Raw genomic sequence first — 20,926 nt, 5'->3', positions numbered from 1 at the left:
ACTTTCTTTCGACAACGACGAGGAGGTAGCGGCCGCAGAGAGACACAAAGCTCAAATTCCCAGTCTCGGATCCGATCGAGACGGCGAACGCCAGAACCAAATACTATTCCACTAGCTAGATTGAATCGCACCTCCACCTGGGGCCAAGTAATCAAACCACGGGATGCACAACCCAACCCACGCTGCACTCGCACGCACCAGCGCAGCGTGCGAGTGACTATGGAGAAGTTACAGACCCACCCTCCACTTCTATTATCTTCACGGAAGCCTGAATACACATACATACTAATTGAAACGCTCCACTTTTATCTTCAGAAGAAGAGAACGCCCTGAATACAAGTCTCTTATGGAGAGATCCATCATAATCCATTGCAAGTCAAAACACATACTCACATACCAATTGGTTATACATTCAAAAATCACGTCTTCACTTTTCTTGTGCTGCTAAAATTAAATCGGACGATCCGTTTCTCAGAGAGAGAGAAAACAGGGTGAATAATCCAACATGCACCACAACAGTTCTTTAGAGGCAATTGGATATCAAAAGCGAACAAGAAAGGCCAAGTTTTTGAAGTGAACAATAACAGGCGCATTATTATTTTAGCACAGGTAACCACTGTGACATGCAAGCATAGTTTCAGATATGAAGACATTGCACATTACACTGAATGTTGATGTCCACATTGACAAGAACAAATGATAAAATTGGCCTGTTTTCGTACAATGATGATTCATCGACAGACTACTACAGCAGATTGAAGCTACAAGAGACATAATAAGTGGGGAAACCCCATCCTCTCTTCCTTATAACATTGTTAGGAAGCAAGTGGCTACAAAGAGAAAGAAAAGGTATGATTCATCTCAGGCTTCTCCCTTCCCGGTTCTTCCCTCGGGAAAATGAGTCTCAGATTGCGGTCAGTGGCAGGTCAGATGATTTAGGCTCCTGATTCAACTTGCCCACGTGCTTGTGAAATACCTGAAAGCTTAGTATAGCTAGATTGCAAACAAGTGTTCATGCGCAAACAATTATTAAAATCCTCATGAACTTCGGGCAGAGACACTTCCCACAAACTTAACAAAGTAGCAAGCTAGCGATTGAGCACACACTTAAATAATTACTCTTATTCATTGCCAATAGGGAATAGATTTCTTTTTTTTTTGAGAGTGAACAGCATCAACAATATAGCTATAGAAGTTTTCGAGCACCTGTCACTTGGTTGTTTGACTTCAATGTCAAGAACAAAAGGAAACGGGAGTAACCAACAATTTTGTTCCTTGTTAAACTTACGAGAGTAGGTATCTAGCGAAATTACCTTGTCATGACCCAGAATTACTCTCATCACTCATTATAGTCCTCACTGGCCAGTGGCCGAAGTTTTTCTATCTACTTTATATTTGTGGAAAGCTTATCTGGAGCTTGGTTGGGTAATTCAAAGAATGAGCAAATCTGAAATCAAGTTTGTAAAGCTAAATAAGAGTTCAACTCTAGTACAAAGAAGTCTTCATATTCCAGTCATTGGAGAAAGGTAGTGCCCAGGGGATGTGGGAGGGAATGGACTCACGCCAAAGACATGATTGAGATGCCTGTGCAATGCAAGCTGATCCCAGGATGCGACTGAAGCTCAAGCTATTAATATTGCATAGGCAGTAGTTTGATTAGCCATTCTGAATTTTGCACATGAATATGGAAGCAATACTGCTGACTATTCCTTCCTGCTTGAGGATGAACCCTTGATCTTTTGAATGGCGACCCTCACTCTTCTTCTTTATTTCTTTTTTGATTTTTGTGAGAGAGGCATCAATATTGACGAATATGGCTCTTCATAATGATGAAATTTGCAGGGTCAATGACAACAAAGCGCTTTTGAGTCTTCTTTAACTTGATGAGTGTGCTTATGAAATAATCAACTACTGTGGGATGGCGAGACATGTGCTATATAGGACATAGGTAGGTAGGTATGGTGTGAACACAAGGAAGAAATGGTTTATTTTCTGGGATTCGTATATGTACACTGGCGGAGTTTGTGATATCCTGATGAAAGAATGCAATGCCGAGTGTTGAAGAGGCTAGCAAACATAAGTTACGCAAAAAGAATGACTGGATTTCAAATACTTCAGACTAGAGGAACATCAAACTTAACAATACGCACTAAAAATTCAGATTGCAATAATCAAAGGCTAATGAAATATGTTGTTTTTGGCATTGGTGGGATAGAAAAAAATACTCTGGATCAAGAAGAGAATAAAATCACCTTCACCATATTAACCCCAAGAGGTTCTAGGAATAAAAATTAGCAAGCTCGAGTCTTTTTGCTCAATCAATGTTCATCAATCACCTAGTAACAAGTGTTCTCTACCTTTACGACTATATGTATCAGCTGAAAACTCTCTTGTGTTATTTAATTCAGAATGACAATCATTTAGAGATTATGGGAATGCTCAAAAGCTAGACTGCCAGCTTATCAAGAAAGCAGGAAGTTCTCTAACCAAGGTCTCATGAGGCAATAAGAGTTCGACAATCGCACACTGAATACAATCTAACATAGCTAAACCCAGCATGAATTTCAGCAGGGGTTTACTGACCTTTCCACAAACCTACTACCACTGCATTGTTGAATTCCAAAGTTGTCCACAGGCCACGTCTATTGAGCAACCATGCAAGAAGTTTAGTTCAGTCTAAAAAGTTGGAACGTGATAAATACACGAGTACCATTTTAGTCTAACCAAGGTCTCATGAGGCATACCAATTAGTGAAAGCCCGAGATCTCAATTTGCTCCACGCAAGCACTGAGATGGTAAGAAAGGTATTCTTGCAAAAAGTTCCTGTAATTAACAAATTTCATTTAGCAACAAAGCTTCTGACGAATGCAGGAACACCTCCTATCAGTATCAATGTAGCATCGAACTGAAGAAACTGCCAACCTTAATTTCAATAGAAAATCATCAAAATATCAGTTATTCCCCCATTACGATCCTGACAGCTGAACAAGTACACCAGCAAGCTTTGGTGAATGATGACCAAAATGTAACTGCAAAGTATCTTGAAACCAACCAGAACAAGCATAAGAATGCCTGCACAAGAAATAAAAATTATTGAATGCATATTAAATTTCGTCGATGAATGGAATGGCATTAGCTGAGGATCATATTCGTTTTCTAGATATTTCTCAGTTCGATAGCGAACATCTAGCTATCGATAATATGGTTGAAGAAGTTTAACACGTACTTACCAGATTTGTGTACTATGTATAGTAAGAAGAAACTCATGTGCAGAATTTGCATGGATGAGGAGGATTCAAGGAGGCTAAAACATGTACAGCTGCCAACGCAGAGAACCTGTAAAGTAGATCAAAACACATAGTGTTCAGATTTTGCAGTTATGAGATAAATCAAATCCCAAATATGACTTGATATGCGAGACCAGGAAAAAGCAAGGCAACGTTGGGTATTGGGATGAACGCAGACAGTGAAGCTTCTTTTTTTTACCTTGGTACTCTAGTATGATTTTCAGGATGGTTCCTGATTAACTGCTGTTCTCACAAATCAATGCCAAAACAAGCACTGAGAGCATCGCTGTTGTGCAACCTATCAGTGTTCCATCCTAACACTGTTGTCACCACTCAAATGGCACTTTGTCGAAACTGCACTGTTCTGGAACTGCACTCTCTTTAAAATCCTTGCAGAGTCACTGCTCCTCTGAACTAATACTGAAGAGACTACAATTTTCATGCGCAACCTTATATGACTCTGTCCGTCGACTTGATGAAGAAATGGGACTTTCTCTTCTCCCTTCTCTTGTTTCTTTCGCTAACACAAGAAACCTGCAGATCATCCAAAACAAATGCTGAATACATTATACGCCCTGGGATAGAAATAAGAAAAAGAAAAGCTAAAATCTTAATGGTCGACTAGTTATCAATAAAGTTTTCTGTGGCAAGTAGCAAATGGTAATCTGAGGAAATAAAGAACTAAAATGCTCCATAATCTCTGGACAGATACAAATAGATACATTAAAAAAACTTCATATCAGGCTAACAAGGTTAATGTTGCATGGACGGATTTTTCTCTCACTTTAATGTATTATTCTGCTAGGAACACACTCGTATTTTGAGTACTGACCAATTTACATAATGGTAAGAGTTTTCCAATTGAATAGACAGGCCCTCCAATTGTTAAGTCACATACTCGTATAGTAATTAAAAACATGCACTCAAGAGCAGTGATTTAAACTAATAGAATTGGGAGAAACTTTTATGAGATAGATATAACTATAAGCAGATACTTTTTTTTTTTGCAAACACGCAAAAACTTTGTGTGTCGATATTTTAGAATGAAGAGAATTTACAGGTTTTGGCGGCGCATCGCAGTCGAATTACAACAACTGCAGGGAGTAATGGGTGGTTGGGTAGACTACATCCCCAGCTATGTACACCCTATGGCTTGGTGGCTCTATCTCCATATGAAATAACAAAAAATAAGTTCACCTATAACATATGCAACATAAGCAGTTCAAAGTGGAAAAGTTGTAAAGAACAATGGTAACCTATAACATATGAAACAACAAAAAATAAGTTAAAATAGCAAGTCAATCTTCGCATGCACTTACCAGATTGATTTATGTACAGGAAGAAAATACCACACTGGATAGTCATGCATCAACTGTCCACAAAGATGGAGAGAATTCCACAAGGCTAGAAGAATGTACAACTCCACGACAAAAGATACACCAGCTGCACGGTTAATGGAAACAAACAATGTCAAGCAAGGTAAACCAAACCAAAATAAAGATGATTTGGCATCTTGGGTATGGTGGGAATCCGTAATTGGTATGAGCAAGGGCTTCGAGGTCACACGCCCCCCGCTCCCCTTCCGCCTAGGGTTTCCGTGCCGCCGCCGCCGGCTCCCCCGCGCGGAGCCGCCGCCGCGGCCGGAGCCCGCGGTCGCCGCTCGCCTCCCCCGCTCCTCCCTCCACCTCCTCCCGTCCCTGTACCCCCCGCGTCGCCTCCTGGGGCGAGGCGACCGGGGGCCCCCGACACCGCTCCCCTCCCGCGCGCCCCCAAGCTCCTCCCTCCTCACGCCGCCGCCAGCGCGCGCCGCCGGGCCTTGCCCGCGTGGTGCCGGCGGCGGCGGGCCTGCCTGTCCCCGCGCGCGGCCTCCTCTGCTCGGGCGATGGTGGCTGGCGGCGGTGTTCTTCGGCTGGCGATGGTGCGTCCTGGCGGCGGGGTCCGCGGGGCGCGGGCGATTCTGATGCGGCGGCGCGGCCGTTGGCCGCGGGGCGCGCGGTGGTGCGGCTAGCCGCCAGCCTCCGCTCCGCCCAGATCTGGGATCTTCTGGGCCTCAGCTGGGTTGGGGCGGGCCGGCGCTCCGGCGTGCGGCGGCGTGGCTCCCTGGGGTGTGGCGCGGCGTCGAGGGATGCGGGTGGTGGCGGCTTCGTCGGCCGATGTGCTGCAGCGTGGCGGCAGGGGTTGTCCGGATCCTTTGGGGTCCGGCCGGGCCTGTGCGGGCCTGGTAAGCTCCTGTCGTCATGTCCGGTCGGCTCCGCGTCGGCGGTGGTGGTAGTCCCCTCCCATCGGCTGAGTTGCGGCTGCCCCCGAGCCCGTTGGCCCCTCGTCCCTCCTCTAGGTCTCGTGTCGGTGGCTCAGCGAGACGGCGATGATGGTTCAGTGACTGTGGTGGCACATGTTGGTGGGCGGCAGTTCTGGTGGAGCACTTCCGATCGTCCGGGGTGGTGGTGGTTGTTTGGGTTGGGAGAAATCCCTGGTGGCTCGTCCATCACCGACGCGATGACGCCTGCGGGCGCCGCCGGACCTTCCTGAAGGGCGTCAGATCTGCCCCTTCCCCACTGCCCTCTGAGTACCGGGGAAAACCCTTGGACTCGTCCGGGCAGCGGCGGCGTCGTCGCCGCATTCCTTCTTGAAGGTGCTGCTTGGTACGCGACGCATTGGAGTGCTAGAAGTGCGGTGGTACTTCTCCGGTGGGTGCAGCGGTCACTGGTCATCTTTGTTTCGTCGACCTGCCGTTGTCGGCATTTGTTTCTTTTTCTTTTCTTTTGGGCGTGCTTGTGCTGCTTCCGCCCCAGTACCTATCATTGGTTGTTTCGGATGGTTGCTTTGTAATACAAAGCGGGGGGAAACCCTTTTCTCAATTGGTATGAGCAAGGAAGTATCAGTTACCTTGGATTAGTCTATAGTGTGATTTCTGGGATGGTTCCAATTAACCGCCTGCAGTGTTCTGTTAGCCCCTTGTTGCCACAATTTCTGACATCTAATATTTGCAATGAGCTCGGGAGGCCTCCCTTGGGAAGCGACCGGAGGGCTGGACACTCCCAGATCCCTAATCTCTTGAGGTTGGTCAGCTTGTTTAGCCCTGCAGGGAGGTGCTGCAGCACTTCGCACTGGATGACCATCAACTCTCGCAGTGAACTCGGGAGGCCTTCCTTAGGTAGCGAGAGGAGGGCTGGACATTGACGTATACTTAAACTCTTGAGGTTGGTCAGCTTGTTTAGCCCTGCAGGGAGGTGCTCCAGCTTGCGGTAATCCGAAAACGCGAGTTCCTGGAGCGAGGTCAGGAGGTGAAAGGCCTCCTCCTGCTCCTTTGTGAAGCGTGTCATCTCATCGTTCTCATTAAAGAACAAGTTGGTGAGGGAGGAAGAGAGGATGCTACAGAGGGCGGGCGCACCGAGGAAGCCCTCCATGTCATCTGTCTCGAGATTCTGCAGTTCGGCGGGCCCGGAAAGAAGAATCTTGTCTTGCTCGTCCTGCACCCCCCGCATGGGATTGGGATCCCACCCACCAAAGAAATTGGAGGTTCCTCGGACCTCTAATTGGCTGAGGTGGCCCCGAGTAAGGAGAGGCAACAGGCCCTCGCATTTTAAATCCTCTTCGCAACCAGATATGTGCAATCGGGAGAGAGAGGTGAGGTTTGAAAGGGTCAGCACGCCCTTTACGGACGTAAGTTGCAGGTCAAGTAGGGAGGACGGGAAAGGGTGGCGAAAAGAGCAATCTTCTAACCAAAGGGTAGTTAGGGCTTGGAGGGCTTCGAGGGAATGAACTACTACCGGACCACTATAGACGATGCCCAACGCCTGCAGAGAGTTGGAGAGATGTGCAGGGAGGACCAACAGCCCATCATCATCCACCGTGTTTGCCTCCTCCTTCTCCACCTCTGCTATTTCTTGCTGTTCATCATTCGCTTGTGTATCATCCATTGTAACATCTGAAGAGGTTGACGATGATACTGGTGCTCTTGTTTGCTGCAAATCCACCCCCACAGCAAACTGTGTTATGTTTTCACTACTATATAAGTGCAGTTTGGACAGCTTTGGGAGGTGAGACAGAAACTGTGTCAATTCCTTTCCACTAGAACCAGACCATCCAATACTAATGTACTCAACAGGATGCTGCCATTCGCCGCCTCTCTGAACTTCTGATGCCACCACCCCAAGATTTGAAGACCATGCCCACAATTTCTTCAATGAGGTTAGCATTAGAAAATACTTCAGCTCCAAAGGTGGGCAATTTTTTATCTTCAACTCCTGAAGTTCTGTTAGTTGACTGAATAGTAACACCTGATCTAAGTTATCCAGACCGTCCTTTGCATTAACTTCCAATGCTACTCCAGAAAATGATTTTGAGTAGACCAACTTGTCCAGTAGTTTTGATCCCACACCACTTATCTTGACAGAGCACAAAGATTTGGTCCAAGGGATACGAGGCAGTAGCAAGATTTCAGGGCAATTTTCTATCTTAAGCTCTTGTAGTTTGGGAAACCAATCTACGTTGCAGTCTTGTTTCAGTGGGCAAACAATGTGGCTTGAACATGGAAACTCCGAGAGTTTAGGGCAATCCTTAATAATCAGTACTTGCAAACAAGGGAACAAACGACTGGCCTGTGGTGTCCATTTTTCAAAATTTTCTAAGCCAACAAATGTTATCTTTACTAGCTTGCAAAAGCTTTGATCTTGACCAAACTCCTCTATTGTGGAAATATTCGATAATCGTAGTTCACGAAGATTCCACATCTTCCCAAATGAAGGGAAAATATCCCAAGAAACAGAAAACAGATAGAGAGATTGTAGAGCCTGAACAGCAAGTTTATCACCCAGCCATGTTGGACAAGAAGAGCCCCGGTGTCCATTAATTCTCAGCTTTCGAAGATTTTTAGGTGGTTGAAGGCTCTCAAGAACCACTTTTTCCACGCTGGGGTCAGGGTCAGTATTAGATCGGGCAGAGTCCCAATGTAAAGATAACTTTTGCAAGTACTCTTTGTGTATTAGTTTTGCTTCAAGTGCTTCTTCTTTTGTGTGTATTTTCTCAAGGTTACAAATGCCAACCTCCCTTAGTTCGGTCAAATTCTCTAGCTGATTTAGTTCAAACCCTGTACTTTCTTTTTTGACTGAAAAAGCTTTTAACTCTTGTAAGAGTTTCAGTTTCCCCACGTTATTAATACCAGAATGAAGCTCATTACGTTGGGCAAGAAAATGGCACAGTTTTGCAAGGTTAATAATGTCTCTAGGTAAAAGAAATGAACCACCCCATTTTTGTAGATCCAAAATCTTCAAATGATAAAATCTAGATAAGGTTGTTGGTAAATCCATCTCGCTTATAGAAGTCCCCAGCTTTAGGTATCGTAGGTGGAGAAATGATGAGAAGTTACGCAACATGGATTCCAGAGGATATAATAATGTGCGCAAACAAAGAACACGAAGAGCATTTGCTTCCATGAACAAATCACCCAAAATGTTGGCAAAGCTTTCATCTACTCTTCCAAATATAATTAATGTTTGCAAGTTTTCAACCTTTAATTTTGTCTTAAGTTTCCTCAACTCACCCTTAAAGTTTTCATCAGTTATTCCATTAATATCATCTGGACCATCTATTGTGATCGACAAGTGACGGATAGATGGCCAAATTTCTACTGATCTCACATTAGAGTGATGCAAACAAAGACATTCATGAGATGCAACCTTTAAAGCTAAATCATGCAACAAGTCATGGATGATATAAAATGAATGCCCGTTAGTTTCATCCTTTTTGAAAAACCCACTATTCACCAAATCATTTAAACTGTCAAGACCTACATCTTCAACTGTTTTATTTCGACCGCCAGGATGTAAAATATCTAGTCCTATCCAGAAATGAATGAGTTCTTCACTGTTAAACTTGTAATCCTCAGGGAATAAACCACAACAAGAAAAACATTGTTGCAGATGATAAGGCAGATAATCATAGCTAAGTTTCAGTGCAGGCATAATGTCACGCTCACCTGTCTGCATTTCCCATTCTCTACTTTCTAGGACTCTTGTCCAATGATATACATCGAGGTGGTTCCTCAATAACCTACCTACAGTTTTTGCTGCAAGAGGGGATCCCTTTAGCTTTTCTGCTATCTTATCTCCAATATTAAGCAAGCCATCATGATCTTTTTGTGATTGCTCATCGCCAAATATGCATGCTCGGAAAAATTTCCTAAACTCAACGTGTTCTAAACCCTCCAGATCTATTGAATTATCAGTTGTTTTAACAATTTGTGCTACAGCTGGAAACCGAGTTGTAACTAGAATTACATTACCCTTTGCTTGTCCTTTCATGAGTGGTACTAAAAGCCTTTTCCAATCCTCAGATTCACACTTCCAAATATCATCTAATATAAGCAAAAACCTTTTAGAATTTAATCTTTGTTCAATCAACTCTTCCGCTCTACCATTTTTTTCACCTTCCACACTGGGTATAGCTTCTTCAATCTCTTTAACCAGCTTATTAACGATGAAATTTTGGGATACACATATCCAGATCTTGACCTGAAAATGTTTTTGCACTTCTTCATATATGTGTTGCACGAGAGTTGTCTTCCCTATGCCACCCGGACCAATAATTGGCAGTATAGTTATGTCCTTGCGACTATGGTTATCATCAGTGATACTATCTATGATTGTCTTTTTTACAGGGTCCCTTCCGTACAATTTTGGCTCTATAATGTCCGAGGTGGTGGTGGGAGGGCTCTTGGGAATGCTTGGGCCAGTAGAACCCAACAACTCTAGATTAAGAATGGTTGTGACCTTTGCACACACGGGCTGCAGTTGCTCAACAATATGTTTCATTCTTTTAGATAGATCCACCCTATCAAACTCCAGTTTTGGGGTTTCTTTCACATGCTTTTTCTGGGATACCTTGGGTTTGCATACACAGCACGTGACTGGCATGACAGAATTATTATCATCGTGAGTTGGGAGGGATGAGCAATTGAGGAATTTACCAACATGACGGATGGTGTTGCAAGCACCAGAAGCAAGCTTACGCATGCATCCGCTAACCTCGTCACCGGCCTGGTGGTTGTGTGATGCTGACGAGGTGTTTTCAAGTGCACTCCGCCGCTTGGCGCATGGCCAAGCGCAGCAGAATACTCGTTGTGTTGCGTCTTCTTCTGTTGGCTCGCTTGGATCACGTCCTGAGCAGAGCTGCTTGCTGACAGCTCTAGCGGTATGATGAGCGTTGAAGAAGAGGTTGCACACACAGCCCCTGGAATGCTCGTCAGCGGCCTCGCAGGTGCCCTCGAGCTGGTCCTGGATGCGGAAGTAGTCGAGCTCGTCCAGTACGTCCTCGGCGTTGTACGCGAGGTCCCGCAGCTTCTGCAGCAACACGTTGAGTGCAGGGTTGTCGATTTCCCGGCGGCGGGTGTTGTTGAGCATCCCCTGCACGTAGAGCAGCTCCATCTTAAGCGCGTCGATGTTGGGGCCGAGCTCCTTGCTGGCCGCCCACGCCTCCAGCAAGCCGTCGGCGAGGGGGCCCAGCGCCTTGCCCACCACCCACCGTGCGGCGCCTACGGCCACCTCCATCGGTCAATACCAGTCTCCCTGGCTGTGCCTGCGTGCAGGAAGAGGAGAAAAACATTCGTCGTTAAGTTAGCAATAACAACGAATGATAAAAGCTCCTGCATGTGTAGTAAAAAGTTTGGTTCATGTATAGTGCACACGGGAGGCGTTGGGATCTGACGAGACCAAACATTACTTTGGGATAAAAGCTTGGGAGCTCGCAAGATTACCTTGGGATGAACAAAATCCGTGTTTGCACACGCCTTCTCTTTTTCCTGAGCTGAAGCAAAGCCTCTCGTAGTCTTAGTAATGCCCTTCTGTGAACAAAGGGGATGGAAATTTAAAGGCATCACAGCTTCACAAGGCCAGCTGTGCTCTGACCTTAATTAGCACCACATGGCATGTCTCTCTGCTTTCATCCTGACGTAGACTTCCTACCCACCTTGCTGTTTCTCCGGACAATCAGTCACAAGCATCCAACGAAAACGGCACTGACATGACGCCGAAGGGGGTGCTAGCAGCTAAATCATCATCATTGTTTGTGCCCGCACGGTATAATGAGATGCAACAACTGTTGAGTGTGCAGTCAGTGCACCTCTTCAATTCTAGTTGTCCTGTATCCCAACCGCATTGTACCTGATCAACAGAGTGGTTGCTTTCAGTGGATGGTGCGGCAATAAACACACCTCAACCAAATCAGCCTGCTCCACTTATTTTTCAATTATACCGCAACTACCAGATAGAAAGCGCGGCAACCACCTGTCCAGCCTCTGGTAATCCCAGCGACACTAGAAAGTGTTCAGAGGCGATGGACGGCAAGAGATAACTGGCCTCTTCTCAGGGCATCAAAGGCAAAGGCATAGACTTGGCCTTTTCCCATTTCACTTATTTCTGGTGGTTCTGTCGTCCTCGGCTCTGATTAGGCAGACTTGACTTTTAGCGCATCCACATGCAAAGCTTGATAGGCAGATGATGAAGTACCAAAAGTCCTGCAAGTTAGGAAAGGCAACGATGATTATGTGGTTGTGATATGAAACTTTTGCCGGTGCAGCGTTCTTCGCACAGTCTCTAAACCAATGAACTAACGAAATTCAGAAACGAACGCATGAATATCCAATAAAGCACAAACTGAACCTTTATGCACACACACACACACTGAACCTGCTTAGAAGAAAAAAAGATCTATCTTGTATGAAAACCACGTTATTTCAAATTACATCGACCTTTGGATGATTATCTCATGACTCTAAACACAACTCAACATACTATCCATCAAGACACCGAACAGGCCTAAAAGCATCATGTGGCATTGATATGTGCTAGCTAAGCACCTTTTTGCTATAGGAAAGTTTGTCCAATAAACAATTAGGCTATTGCTGAAGGTCCAAGCATCTCAACGACTCGAATTAACAATGGCGTACACCACAATAAATGGTGTGAGCTCAGCTTTCGGATCAAAACTTCTACTCACTAATTAATAAATACCGGAAACACCTCGACATGGAAGAAGGCAGGGTTGTGTCCAGTAATCAAATGTTTAAGCATCAAAATATGCTAGCTCAAAAGTCACTCAGTCAAATGAGCAAATACCAGAGTAAAAGATCACTTTGTTTGGAAAAACTACTCACCTATAATATGGAAATCGTACAATCCCTTCAGTGTTCCTCCTTCCTGATGGAAATCTTGCCGAGAATTAAAATATGAATCCTGAAATTCCATCTCCAAGCAATGCAATGCAAAATCCGTCACAAGCATCCAATGAAAATAGTACTGAGATGATGCCTAAGGGGGCGCTAAGAGTTGAAGCATCATCATTGCTTTGCCCGTGCAGTATGATGAGATGCTGTGTGCAGCCAGCGCACCTCTTCAATTCTAGTTGTCCAGAGTCCCAACCGCATAGTACCTGATCAAAGGAGTGGTTGCTTTCAGTGGATGGTGTGGTGGGCACCATGGTAATAAACACACCATAGCTCAACCAAATCAGCCTGCTCCACTTATTTCATTCATCCATATCACAAATACTAGATAGGAGGCACGGCAACCACATGTTCCAGAAGCTGGTTCCAGACTCTGGTAATCCCAGCGACACTACATAGTGTTCAGAGGTGATGGGCGGTGAGAGATTACTGGCCTATTCTCTGAACATCAAAGAAAGGCATAGACTTGGCCTTCTCCCATTTCAGCTGTCCGGGCAAATTCTGACCAGTTACCAGTTGTTATGCTGGTTCTGTCATCCTTGCGGTAAGCAGGCCTTCAACTAACGTGTTTCGGAACTTCATGAAAATACCGGAAAGTACTGCCAGTGAGAAAACGTAATGTTATTTAGATACCGACATTTGTTTACGATGTTTCAGGCTACAAAGTTAGGCCTTGAGAAGGCGGAAGCAAACAAATTATAAGGAAAGGCTGGAACACATTTGTGTGCTAGTAGGAGCTGCATATGCACCTGGTCAGTAGGTCTCTGTGATCACATGATAAAAAAAATGTTATTTACATACCGACAAAAGGTACTGTACAAAGTGAGCAGGTGGGTAAATAAAGTTAAGAGCATGCATGATCTGAAGGATGAAGTTGCAATGTCACAATACAACGGACTAACAAGGCAATCATCATGCCAAGTGTGGCACGGAAGCAACAAAACTCAACAATAAGGATGGAGCAACATTATCCCCCTTTATAATATAATAAATATGGTAGAATATTTTAAATTAACACAGGCAGAAGAGCAAGCAATAAAAGAAATACTATAAACAGAATAACCAGTAAGATATTACATCAGAAAGCTCAGACAAAAGCGAAAAGAAGAAGAAAAAATACAGACAGAAAAATGTGTGTACTTAAACAGCCTGTAAATGAAGGTGCTTCTGTTAGTATTTGAAGGGAAAAATCACGTGTGAAGGAAAAGGAGGCCAAGCGAGAAGTGAAATAGAAGGGGTCATATGCATCAAGGCTGACTTTCATAGGGCATACTGGGTTGAAACGACAATCTTCCGCATTTCACATGCACAGAGGATCTCTTCACAGAGCACACAGAGTTGAAAATGTAAATAATATATGTAAAGAATTTTTGGGAAGAAAAAAGAAATTCCAGAGCTACATATGCATCGCATAATCCTTGTTATTTCAGGAATGCATCACATACGCCTTGATATTTTAGGAAATCTCATTCTTACATTGACTAAATTTGGGAGAAAAATAAAATGTCACAACCTCCTGGGCATGATCTGGCCCCGAGAAGCTCTCCGAATGCTGATGATACAAAGAGAGAAGAAACAATTGTAAGGTTACTGATTAATCTGTCAAGGGCAGATATTTGAACGAAATAATGGACTGGGAAACCTTTCAAACCAGAGCAAGAGTGGATAACATAACGATTATGCCATCACCTTCCGAAAGGTGAGCAAACAACCTTGCTATTTCCAGAACTTGGTTGAACCTGTAAATATGCTTAACTTCCACCTCAGCAAGTCCAGCAAACTACGCACAAGAGATATTAAAATGTCATAATTAGATTAGTACTTCAGCGCATCTCTGTCAGTTGATACTTTGAACAGAAGAAAGAGAGAAAAGAAGAGAAGTGAAATTGACGAGGCCTAATTTAGAACAGCCCTCCTCAGCTTCACGCTAAAAGGCATCGAGTCAATGAGCGAAGCGAGAAAGACGAACGCCTCTGGCTCTGGGCCCACCTACAGACCGGCCGGGGTGGGAAGAGAAGGGATTGGAGGGAGATGCGCTCACCGAGTGGCGTCGAATTAGGGGTCGGAGGCGGAGGCCGTAGCTGCCGTCGGCGGCGACTGGTCACCGGCGGAGCCATGGGCGGCGGCCGCCTTGTTTCATCCTCAACTCGTGTGGGCCTTGTCGCCGAGTAGTGGAGTGGGTTACAGAGAGAGAGAGAGAGAGAGAGAGAGAGAGAGAGAGATTGGGAGAGTGTGGGCTTTTGCCCCATAGGCTTACAAGAAAGGCTCAGTGGAAAGCCCAAGTAAACGAGCCCACGTTCTTGTTGAGGCAGAGTATACCTAGCCAAACGGGCCGGCCTGGCACGGCACGGCTCGGCCCATCGTAATCGTGCCTGGCCCGGCACGGCCCGCCAGGGCATGATTACTATACGGGCCGTGCCGTGCCGGCCCGCGTGCTGCGCCCCCAGGCCCAGGCACGGCCCAGTTAGTAAACGGGCCGGCACATTGGCCCGTTTAACACGGTGGGCCGCATATCTTTAGCCTGTTATTTGACGCACTGAGCGTTTTTAGCCTATTTTTACATATTGGGCCATATATAGATGTATAAAAAAGTAAAAAAAATGTAATCGGGCCGTGGCGTGCCGGCCCGCGTGCCCAGCCTCCAGGCCCAGGCACGGCCCAGGGCGTGTCGCGTGCCGGGTCCGGCCCGTTTAGCCCGTGCCGTGCCTAGCCCAAGCCGGGGCCGTGCCGCGCGTGCTCACGGGCCGGCCCGAAAAAAACGTCCCATTTGGCCAGCTATAAGGCAGAGCACCTCGTCCTTTTTCACTATAACAAAAATAAATAAATAAACTAACTGTGCACTAATGTTTTTTCAATTTGAGTAGAAAAAATAAATCTAAAAAACGCACTATTTTTTCTGCAAATAACCCACTAGTGAAATGTCACTGGTAGTGATAGAGATCAATGCTCCATTGCAATTACCGAAAAGGGTTTTCTGCTTTATATAAAGCAACACTGCCGAACCGATACATGGTGATGAGAAAATCCTCTTACAAAGCAAATAAAAATAAATAAATAATAGTACAAGAGTGCTCCCGCGAGCGCCTCTGCCCGCCTCCCTCGCCGCCGCCCAGCGGGGCCACCGGGCGAAGCCCGGCCAGCTGGGGCGCCAGCGGGGCCTTCTTCTCCCCTTCGCCCGTGGTCCATGGCCGGCGAGACGGCTTCCCGTGCGGGGGCGCTGGCCTATGGCGTTGGCAAGCGGCGCGGCGGCGATCCGTCGGGATGGCGTCGGAGGTCCCTGGTGGCGGCTCGACGGCGTGTTGGTGGTGCTGGCGGCGTGGCGGCTGCGGCAGGGCCAGATCGGGCGGTGGCGGGCCGGCGCGCTCCTGGCCAGATCCTAGCGGATTTGGTCCCTGGTGGCGGCGGGCGTCGCGGGGGTGGCAGCAGAGGTCCTCCTGGGACTTGCGTACGGGTGGCTTGCAGCGGCGTGGCTGCAGCCCATGGTCGGCCGGTCTGCTCGTGGCGTCGGCGGGCCGGCGCGCTCCTGGCCAGATCCTCACGGATTTGGTCCCCGGTGGCGGCGGGCGTCGCGGGGTGGCGGCGGAGGTCCTCCTGGGACCTGCGTGCGGGTGGCTTGCAGCGGCGTGGCTGCAGCCCGTGGTCGGCCGGTCTGCTCGCGGCGTCGGCGCGCGCTCCTGGCTAGATCCTCGCAGATTTGGTCCCTGGTGGCGGCGGGCGTCGCGGGGTGGCGGCGGAGGTCCTCCTGGGACCTGCGTGCGGGTGGCTTGCAGTGGCATGGCTGCAGCCCGTGGTCGGCCGGTCTGCTCGCGGCGTCGGCGCGCGCTCCTGGCTAGATCCTCGCAGATTTGGTCCCCGGTGGCGGCGGGCGTCGCGGGGTGGCGGCGGAGGTCCTCCTGGGACCTGCGTGCGGGTGGCTTGCAGTGGCATGGCTGCAGCCCGTGGTCGGCCGGTCTGCTCGCGGCGTCGGCGGGACTTGCTCCGGCGTGTGGTTGTCTGCGGCTTACTCGGGTGAGCTTCCTTCCTCCTCTACGGACTCAGGGACGGGCGCGATAGGCAGGGGTGGTTCCATGGTGAGGTGTTGGTGTGGGGGGGGGGGGGGGGGGGCTTGCCGGAGGTGGCTGTGGACTTCGGGTAGGGGGCAGGGGTTCCCCTCCGTTGAATCTGGCGGCTGCTCCGTGGCCGCCGAAGTTCCTCTGGCCCAGATCTGGCCACCGAGGCCACCAACCCTGCCAAGGTTTCTGCTTTGGGGTGGAAAGTCTGCTCCTTTCCGGTCGGTCGTGTCGGTACGGTGTCTCTGTGGTCGAGGATGGGGCTCAGATGCTTGGGCGGCGGCCCTGCTGGTGGGAGCCGGGGTGCTTGTGGGCGTAACACGCGGCTCGGGCGCTGTCCGGTCACCATGGCCGTGTGGGCGGCATGGTGGCTGGGGTGTGTCGTTCAATGGTGGTGGCGCGGCTGTCTGTATCCCAATTTGGTGACGGTGAGTGTTGGCCGGGGTGAAAACCCGCTCTGTCTTGTCAGGCCTGCGGTGGCGGTGTTCCAGCGTCATTCCCTTCTTGAAGGCGTCGTCGCAGTATCTCGCTTGTAACCGTGGTGCTCCGGGGGAAACCCTAATCCTTGGATTGGGCGGTGGCGGCGATCCGGTGTCGTTCCCTTCTTGAAGGCACCGCCTTGGAGCCCATTGTTCGTCAAGCACGGCTTCTCCTTATCGCGGTGATTCTTGCACGGTTGAGGACCCCGACGACTTCATAGTAGTGCTTAGGGTTTTATCCGATGTTTGCTTGGAGTAGTTTGGGGTGATGTTGCTGTTTTCAGCGTCCTTGTATCTGCCTTGGGTGTGTGTTGTGTTGGTGTGGGGTGTGTGTTTGTATCGACTTGCTCGGTGATGGTTGCTTTATTTATACTTAGCACAAATGCCCGTGCGTTGCAACGGGAGAAAAGTTTATGTGTATTCGATTATGTGCAAATCACATAGTATCATCTATACTGTATGTTTTTGGACTATTAAAAAACATGTCATGACCTCTTTTCCCTTCTCTTTCTCACCCCATCCACCCTTCACTTCTGCCTTGTATTTTCTACTTGAGTGCTTCAGTTAAATCTTGGTTCTCAACCGTGCGTACAGGTTTTAAAGCGTTGCTAGACAAAGATACTTGTCCATTGTTCATCAGTCAGGATACTGATGGGTAAAAGTGGACAGTGGTTGTGGAAGGTCCAGCTCCTTGAACATGGCGTCAAGCATGACCTGATTGGGATATTGACAATGCCCATGGCCTCATCCTATGAAGAATGCATGGTGTCATTGGGTAAAGGCAAAGGAGGAAAATAACAACTGGTAGTTGCATATAAAAAGCACTCTACAATTAATCAGTTTGGAAGAAGGGTGATTTTAATCTTCAGTATCTGGTATGAAAAATATCTTAGCTAAATCATGTATAGTCCACGTTGTGTATATATATAATCCATGTCAAATATAGACATGCAGAAGTCTGTTAGTACTTACTCCACGCATCACGACAATTATAAAGCAGTAAAAATAGATGAGTACATTTGCTAGTTTGTCCTGGTGAAGAACCCAAACTAAACGTGAAGACAAATCTTCTATTCTTGAGAAGGGATTCTCTGAATTTGATTCTAGTAGATGTCTGAAAGATGGACGGGGATCTCACTTGAAAGTCGCTGAAAAAATAAATCATGCTACACAAATCAGGTGCTACAAATTTCTTCAGTGGTGAGCCAAAGATGAATTGCTCTCTGTAAAATCAATTGCGATGGATTCTGAAGATACAAAGGAAAGGAAACGATAGGGATGTCTAGAAAGAACTGTTCATGCCTTTCGGTGGAAGTCTTTTCTTGCCGAGGGTTTGTCGAGCCTCGGCTGCTCTGCAGGAAAAAGAGGACGGAGGAGGGTTAGGAGCGGGATTAGCGGGATAGAGTAGATCAAAGAAAAGAACTAAGCAGATCCATGGCGTGGTTGTACCTCGTGCAGGGTGAATGAATAGTACCATGTGCAATGACTGAAACTGTAAACACGTAGTGGCTTCAAAGACCCAAGACCACTTCGCCTCGCCTCCCTCGAGCACGCGAGTCGCGTGGCCTCGCGAGACGGTCGGACGACGGAGAGGCGCCGGTGCAGGGCGTGCGTGCCGGGCGCCGCCACAAGGCGAGGAGTTGCGGGCGGGACGGCGGCTCCAGTGTGAGGCACGGCAAGGTGTTGCAGCGGACGGTGTGGGAGCGCGGCTGTGGGGCGGCGTCGAGGCAAGCCTGGGAGGATGGGAGGAGCGGTTAGCGGACCTGTCGATGGAGGAGAGTGGAGGCGCAGATGTGGAGGGGATTGGTTCTGGGCCGAGCGACCAGTGCGGTAGGGTGGGCCGAGCGGCGTGAAGGGGGAGGCGTCGGAGTAGGCAGTCGGGGGCGTGCTGCTACTGCGGTCGCTCGGCCATCGGGGGCGTGCTGCTGCTGCTCGGCCGCCGGCGTGAAGGGGCGGTGGCGGGGCGTGAAGGCGAGCGGGGCCGAGAAGGGGCGGCGGCGAGGCGTGAAGGGGCAGGCAGCGGCGGGGCGAGCGGCCGTCGGGAGCGTGGATATGAAGGCAAAACGGTTGGACGGACGGACGAAAATGCTATTAGTACCGCCTCGTTTATATTATGAATTTTGTCTGTATGAATCGTAAAAACGTATTACTAGACGAAAGCGTATTGTGACGGTGAATCCACGGAGTCAATCCATGCTTTATATATACTAGCAAATATGCCGTGCGTTGCAACGGGAAAATTACCATAGGCCCCTATCCAATAAACATTCATCAAGACTCCTGTCCACATAGTCACAACATATTCTAATATGAGGCATTGCACCTACAACTGCTACTGAACCATGACAGCGTAAGGGAATGCTTAAAATTAAGTTCACAATGCTCGTGGTTTACATGAAGCAAATGGTAGTTGCTAACCAAGGTTGACCGATATGGGTAGGGGACCGTTCTTGTCAAGAAAGACCAGGAACGTTGCTCAAAGACCTTCCATACTTAGGCTAATGTAATGTGAAAAGCTAGGAACTTATATTAGAAACACCAAGGACTATGAATTCAACTCTTCGTGCATTGGTGTTAGCTGTGAGTGGGTCGAGCGGGGCAGCCTTGTTCCTGGCAACTCCTAGGAGAGGAGCATGTTGGTGACGGGCGCCGAATGAAAGTTGTGCTTTGAACAACATAAGTAGGTTAACCAAATACTTGGGCAAAATTATTCTCCGAGCTTTCCAAACCAAGATGCCCAGATAGAATTAAGAATTTTAGAGAAAACAAATTAACTGACCCAATCAGATAAAAAAGTGCATCCATAAGTAAATGCACCTACTTTTCATGTTCATTTTAGTGTTTGCCATTGCCGAAATAATATAAAACCGGTTGTTCTTGTCGTGAAACTAAGCACACATATCAATACACAAATACACGCCTATTGGACGCCCTAGAATTAATCATTTACCCGTTGCCAACTTACATACTTTAAAATAGTTTCTTAGTAAAAAGCACTACGTACCTAGATTTCCCACACAGTTGGCATTGTCGTTAACAAAGATTCATTTAGCAATCACAAAATATTAACTGGAAGCCATTCTTGAACAAAGTGAGAGCTCCACACCTAACAAACCTGTTCCAGAATTGCCAACACACACACGATTTGTTGTAGCACTTCAAATCAATTTCAAGCTCCGCTGAAAAAAAAAGAAGACAATATAGTGTTTTTCCATAAACAAATGAAATCAATATTCTGGGATTTTTATTTCAACAGCAATTAGCTCTTATGGAGCGAAATCATTATTGAACTGAAGATGTAAGTCCTATCTGACTTGAGAAAAACAAATGTACATCAGATGACTTTGGGTAGGCAATAATATGTATGGATTAAAATAGTCCCATGTTTACTGTAACCACCGTTTATCTGAAATATTTCAAAAGGATTTGACCAAAAAACAATTGAATGAAGTCAGGATGAGCAATTTAATGTTCCCAAAAAACAAACTACTACTGCAGTTTGATATACAGTGGTGTTAAAGGAGGCATAGCGTTGAATACAAATGCAACACGAAGGCTGCAACTTCGGCGAGACGGCCAACCCTTCAGGCATGAACTTGTAAAAGGATCAATCTATTGTTGTGATTGAGCAAGTCTTCGTCAAGCATGCTCTGATGATTCTAGACTACATGCTGCCATCGCTCTGGTCATCACCGTGGACGTTAGCAATTGATGTATGTTGGACTAACATGGACATCTGCTGGAGCAATTTATTACATTTTTTGTGAAACAATTCATCAGATCGGAGCATACTCAACAACCACCCAAAGAAAACTTGATGCATGTACGGAACTTGCTCAGAAATTGGGTTTGGGGTGGTGCGGCTACTACGGGGAGTCGAGGGAGTAGCCG

The 20,926-nt window shown here is 47.2% G+C and overlaps 1 protein-coding gene across 6 annotated transcripts; it reads right to left on the bottom strand.

Moving 5' to 3' along the window:
* Window positions 1-635: 635 nt before the first annotated feature.
* Window positions 636-14,708, bottom strand: LOC109750922 (uncharacterized). 6 transcript variants are annotated; one of them, XM_045233320.2, is made up of 11 exons: window positions 14,549-14,708; window positions 14,150-14,287; window positions 13,984-14,059; window positions 12,439-13,106; window positions 11,041-11,799; window positions 4,607-10,862; window positions 3,487-3,821; window positions 3,231-3,336; window positions 2,923-3,072; window positions 2,745-2,823; window positions 636-2,642 (listed from the first exon to the last, which is right to left on the bottom strand). In XM_045233320.2, exon 6 carries the CDS (start codon window positions 10,832-10,834, stop codon window positions 6,185-6,187), a length of 4,650 nt encoding a protein of 1,549 aa, XP_045089255.1. In that variant the 5' UTR covers window positions 10,835-10,862; window positions 11,041-11,799; window positions 12,439-13,106; window positions 13,984-14,059; window positions 14,150-14,287; window positions 14,549-14,708; the 3' UTR covers window positions 636-2,642; window positions 2,745-2,823; window positions 2,923-3,072; window positions 3,231-3,336; window positions 3,487-3,821; window positions 4,607-6,184. The 6 variants fall into 6 exon arrangements, with proteins under 6 accessions (XP_045089255.1, XP_045089256.1, XP_045089257.1 ...); XM_045233321.2 differs by having other exon boundaries at window positions 12,439-12,713; XM_045233322.2 differs by having other exon boundaries at window positions 12,439-12,713; window positions 14,159-14,287.
* Window positions 14,709-20,926: the final 6,218 nt, after the last annotated feature.

This window comes from Aegilops tauschii, chromosome 2 (genome assembly GCF_002575655.3).
Source record: "Aegilops tauschii subsp. strangulata cultivar AL8/78 chromosome 2, Aet v6.0, whole genome shotgun sequence".
Taxonomy (NCBI): domain Eukaryota; kingdom Viridiplantae; phylum Streptophyta; class Magnoliopsida; order Poales; family Poaceae; genus Aegilops; species Aegilops tauschii.
The sequence above is the reverse complement of the archived record's forward strand: the minus strand, read 5'-3'. Positions and strand labels throughout refer to the sequence as shown.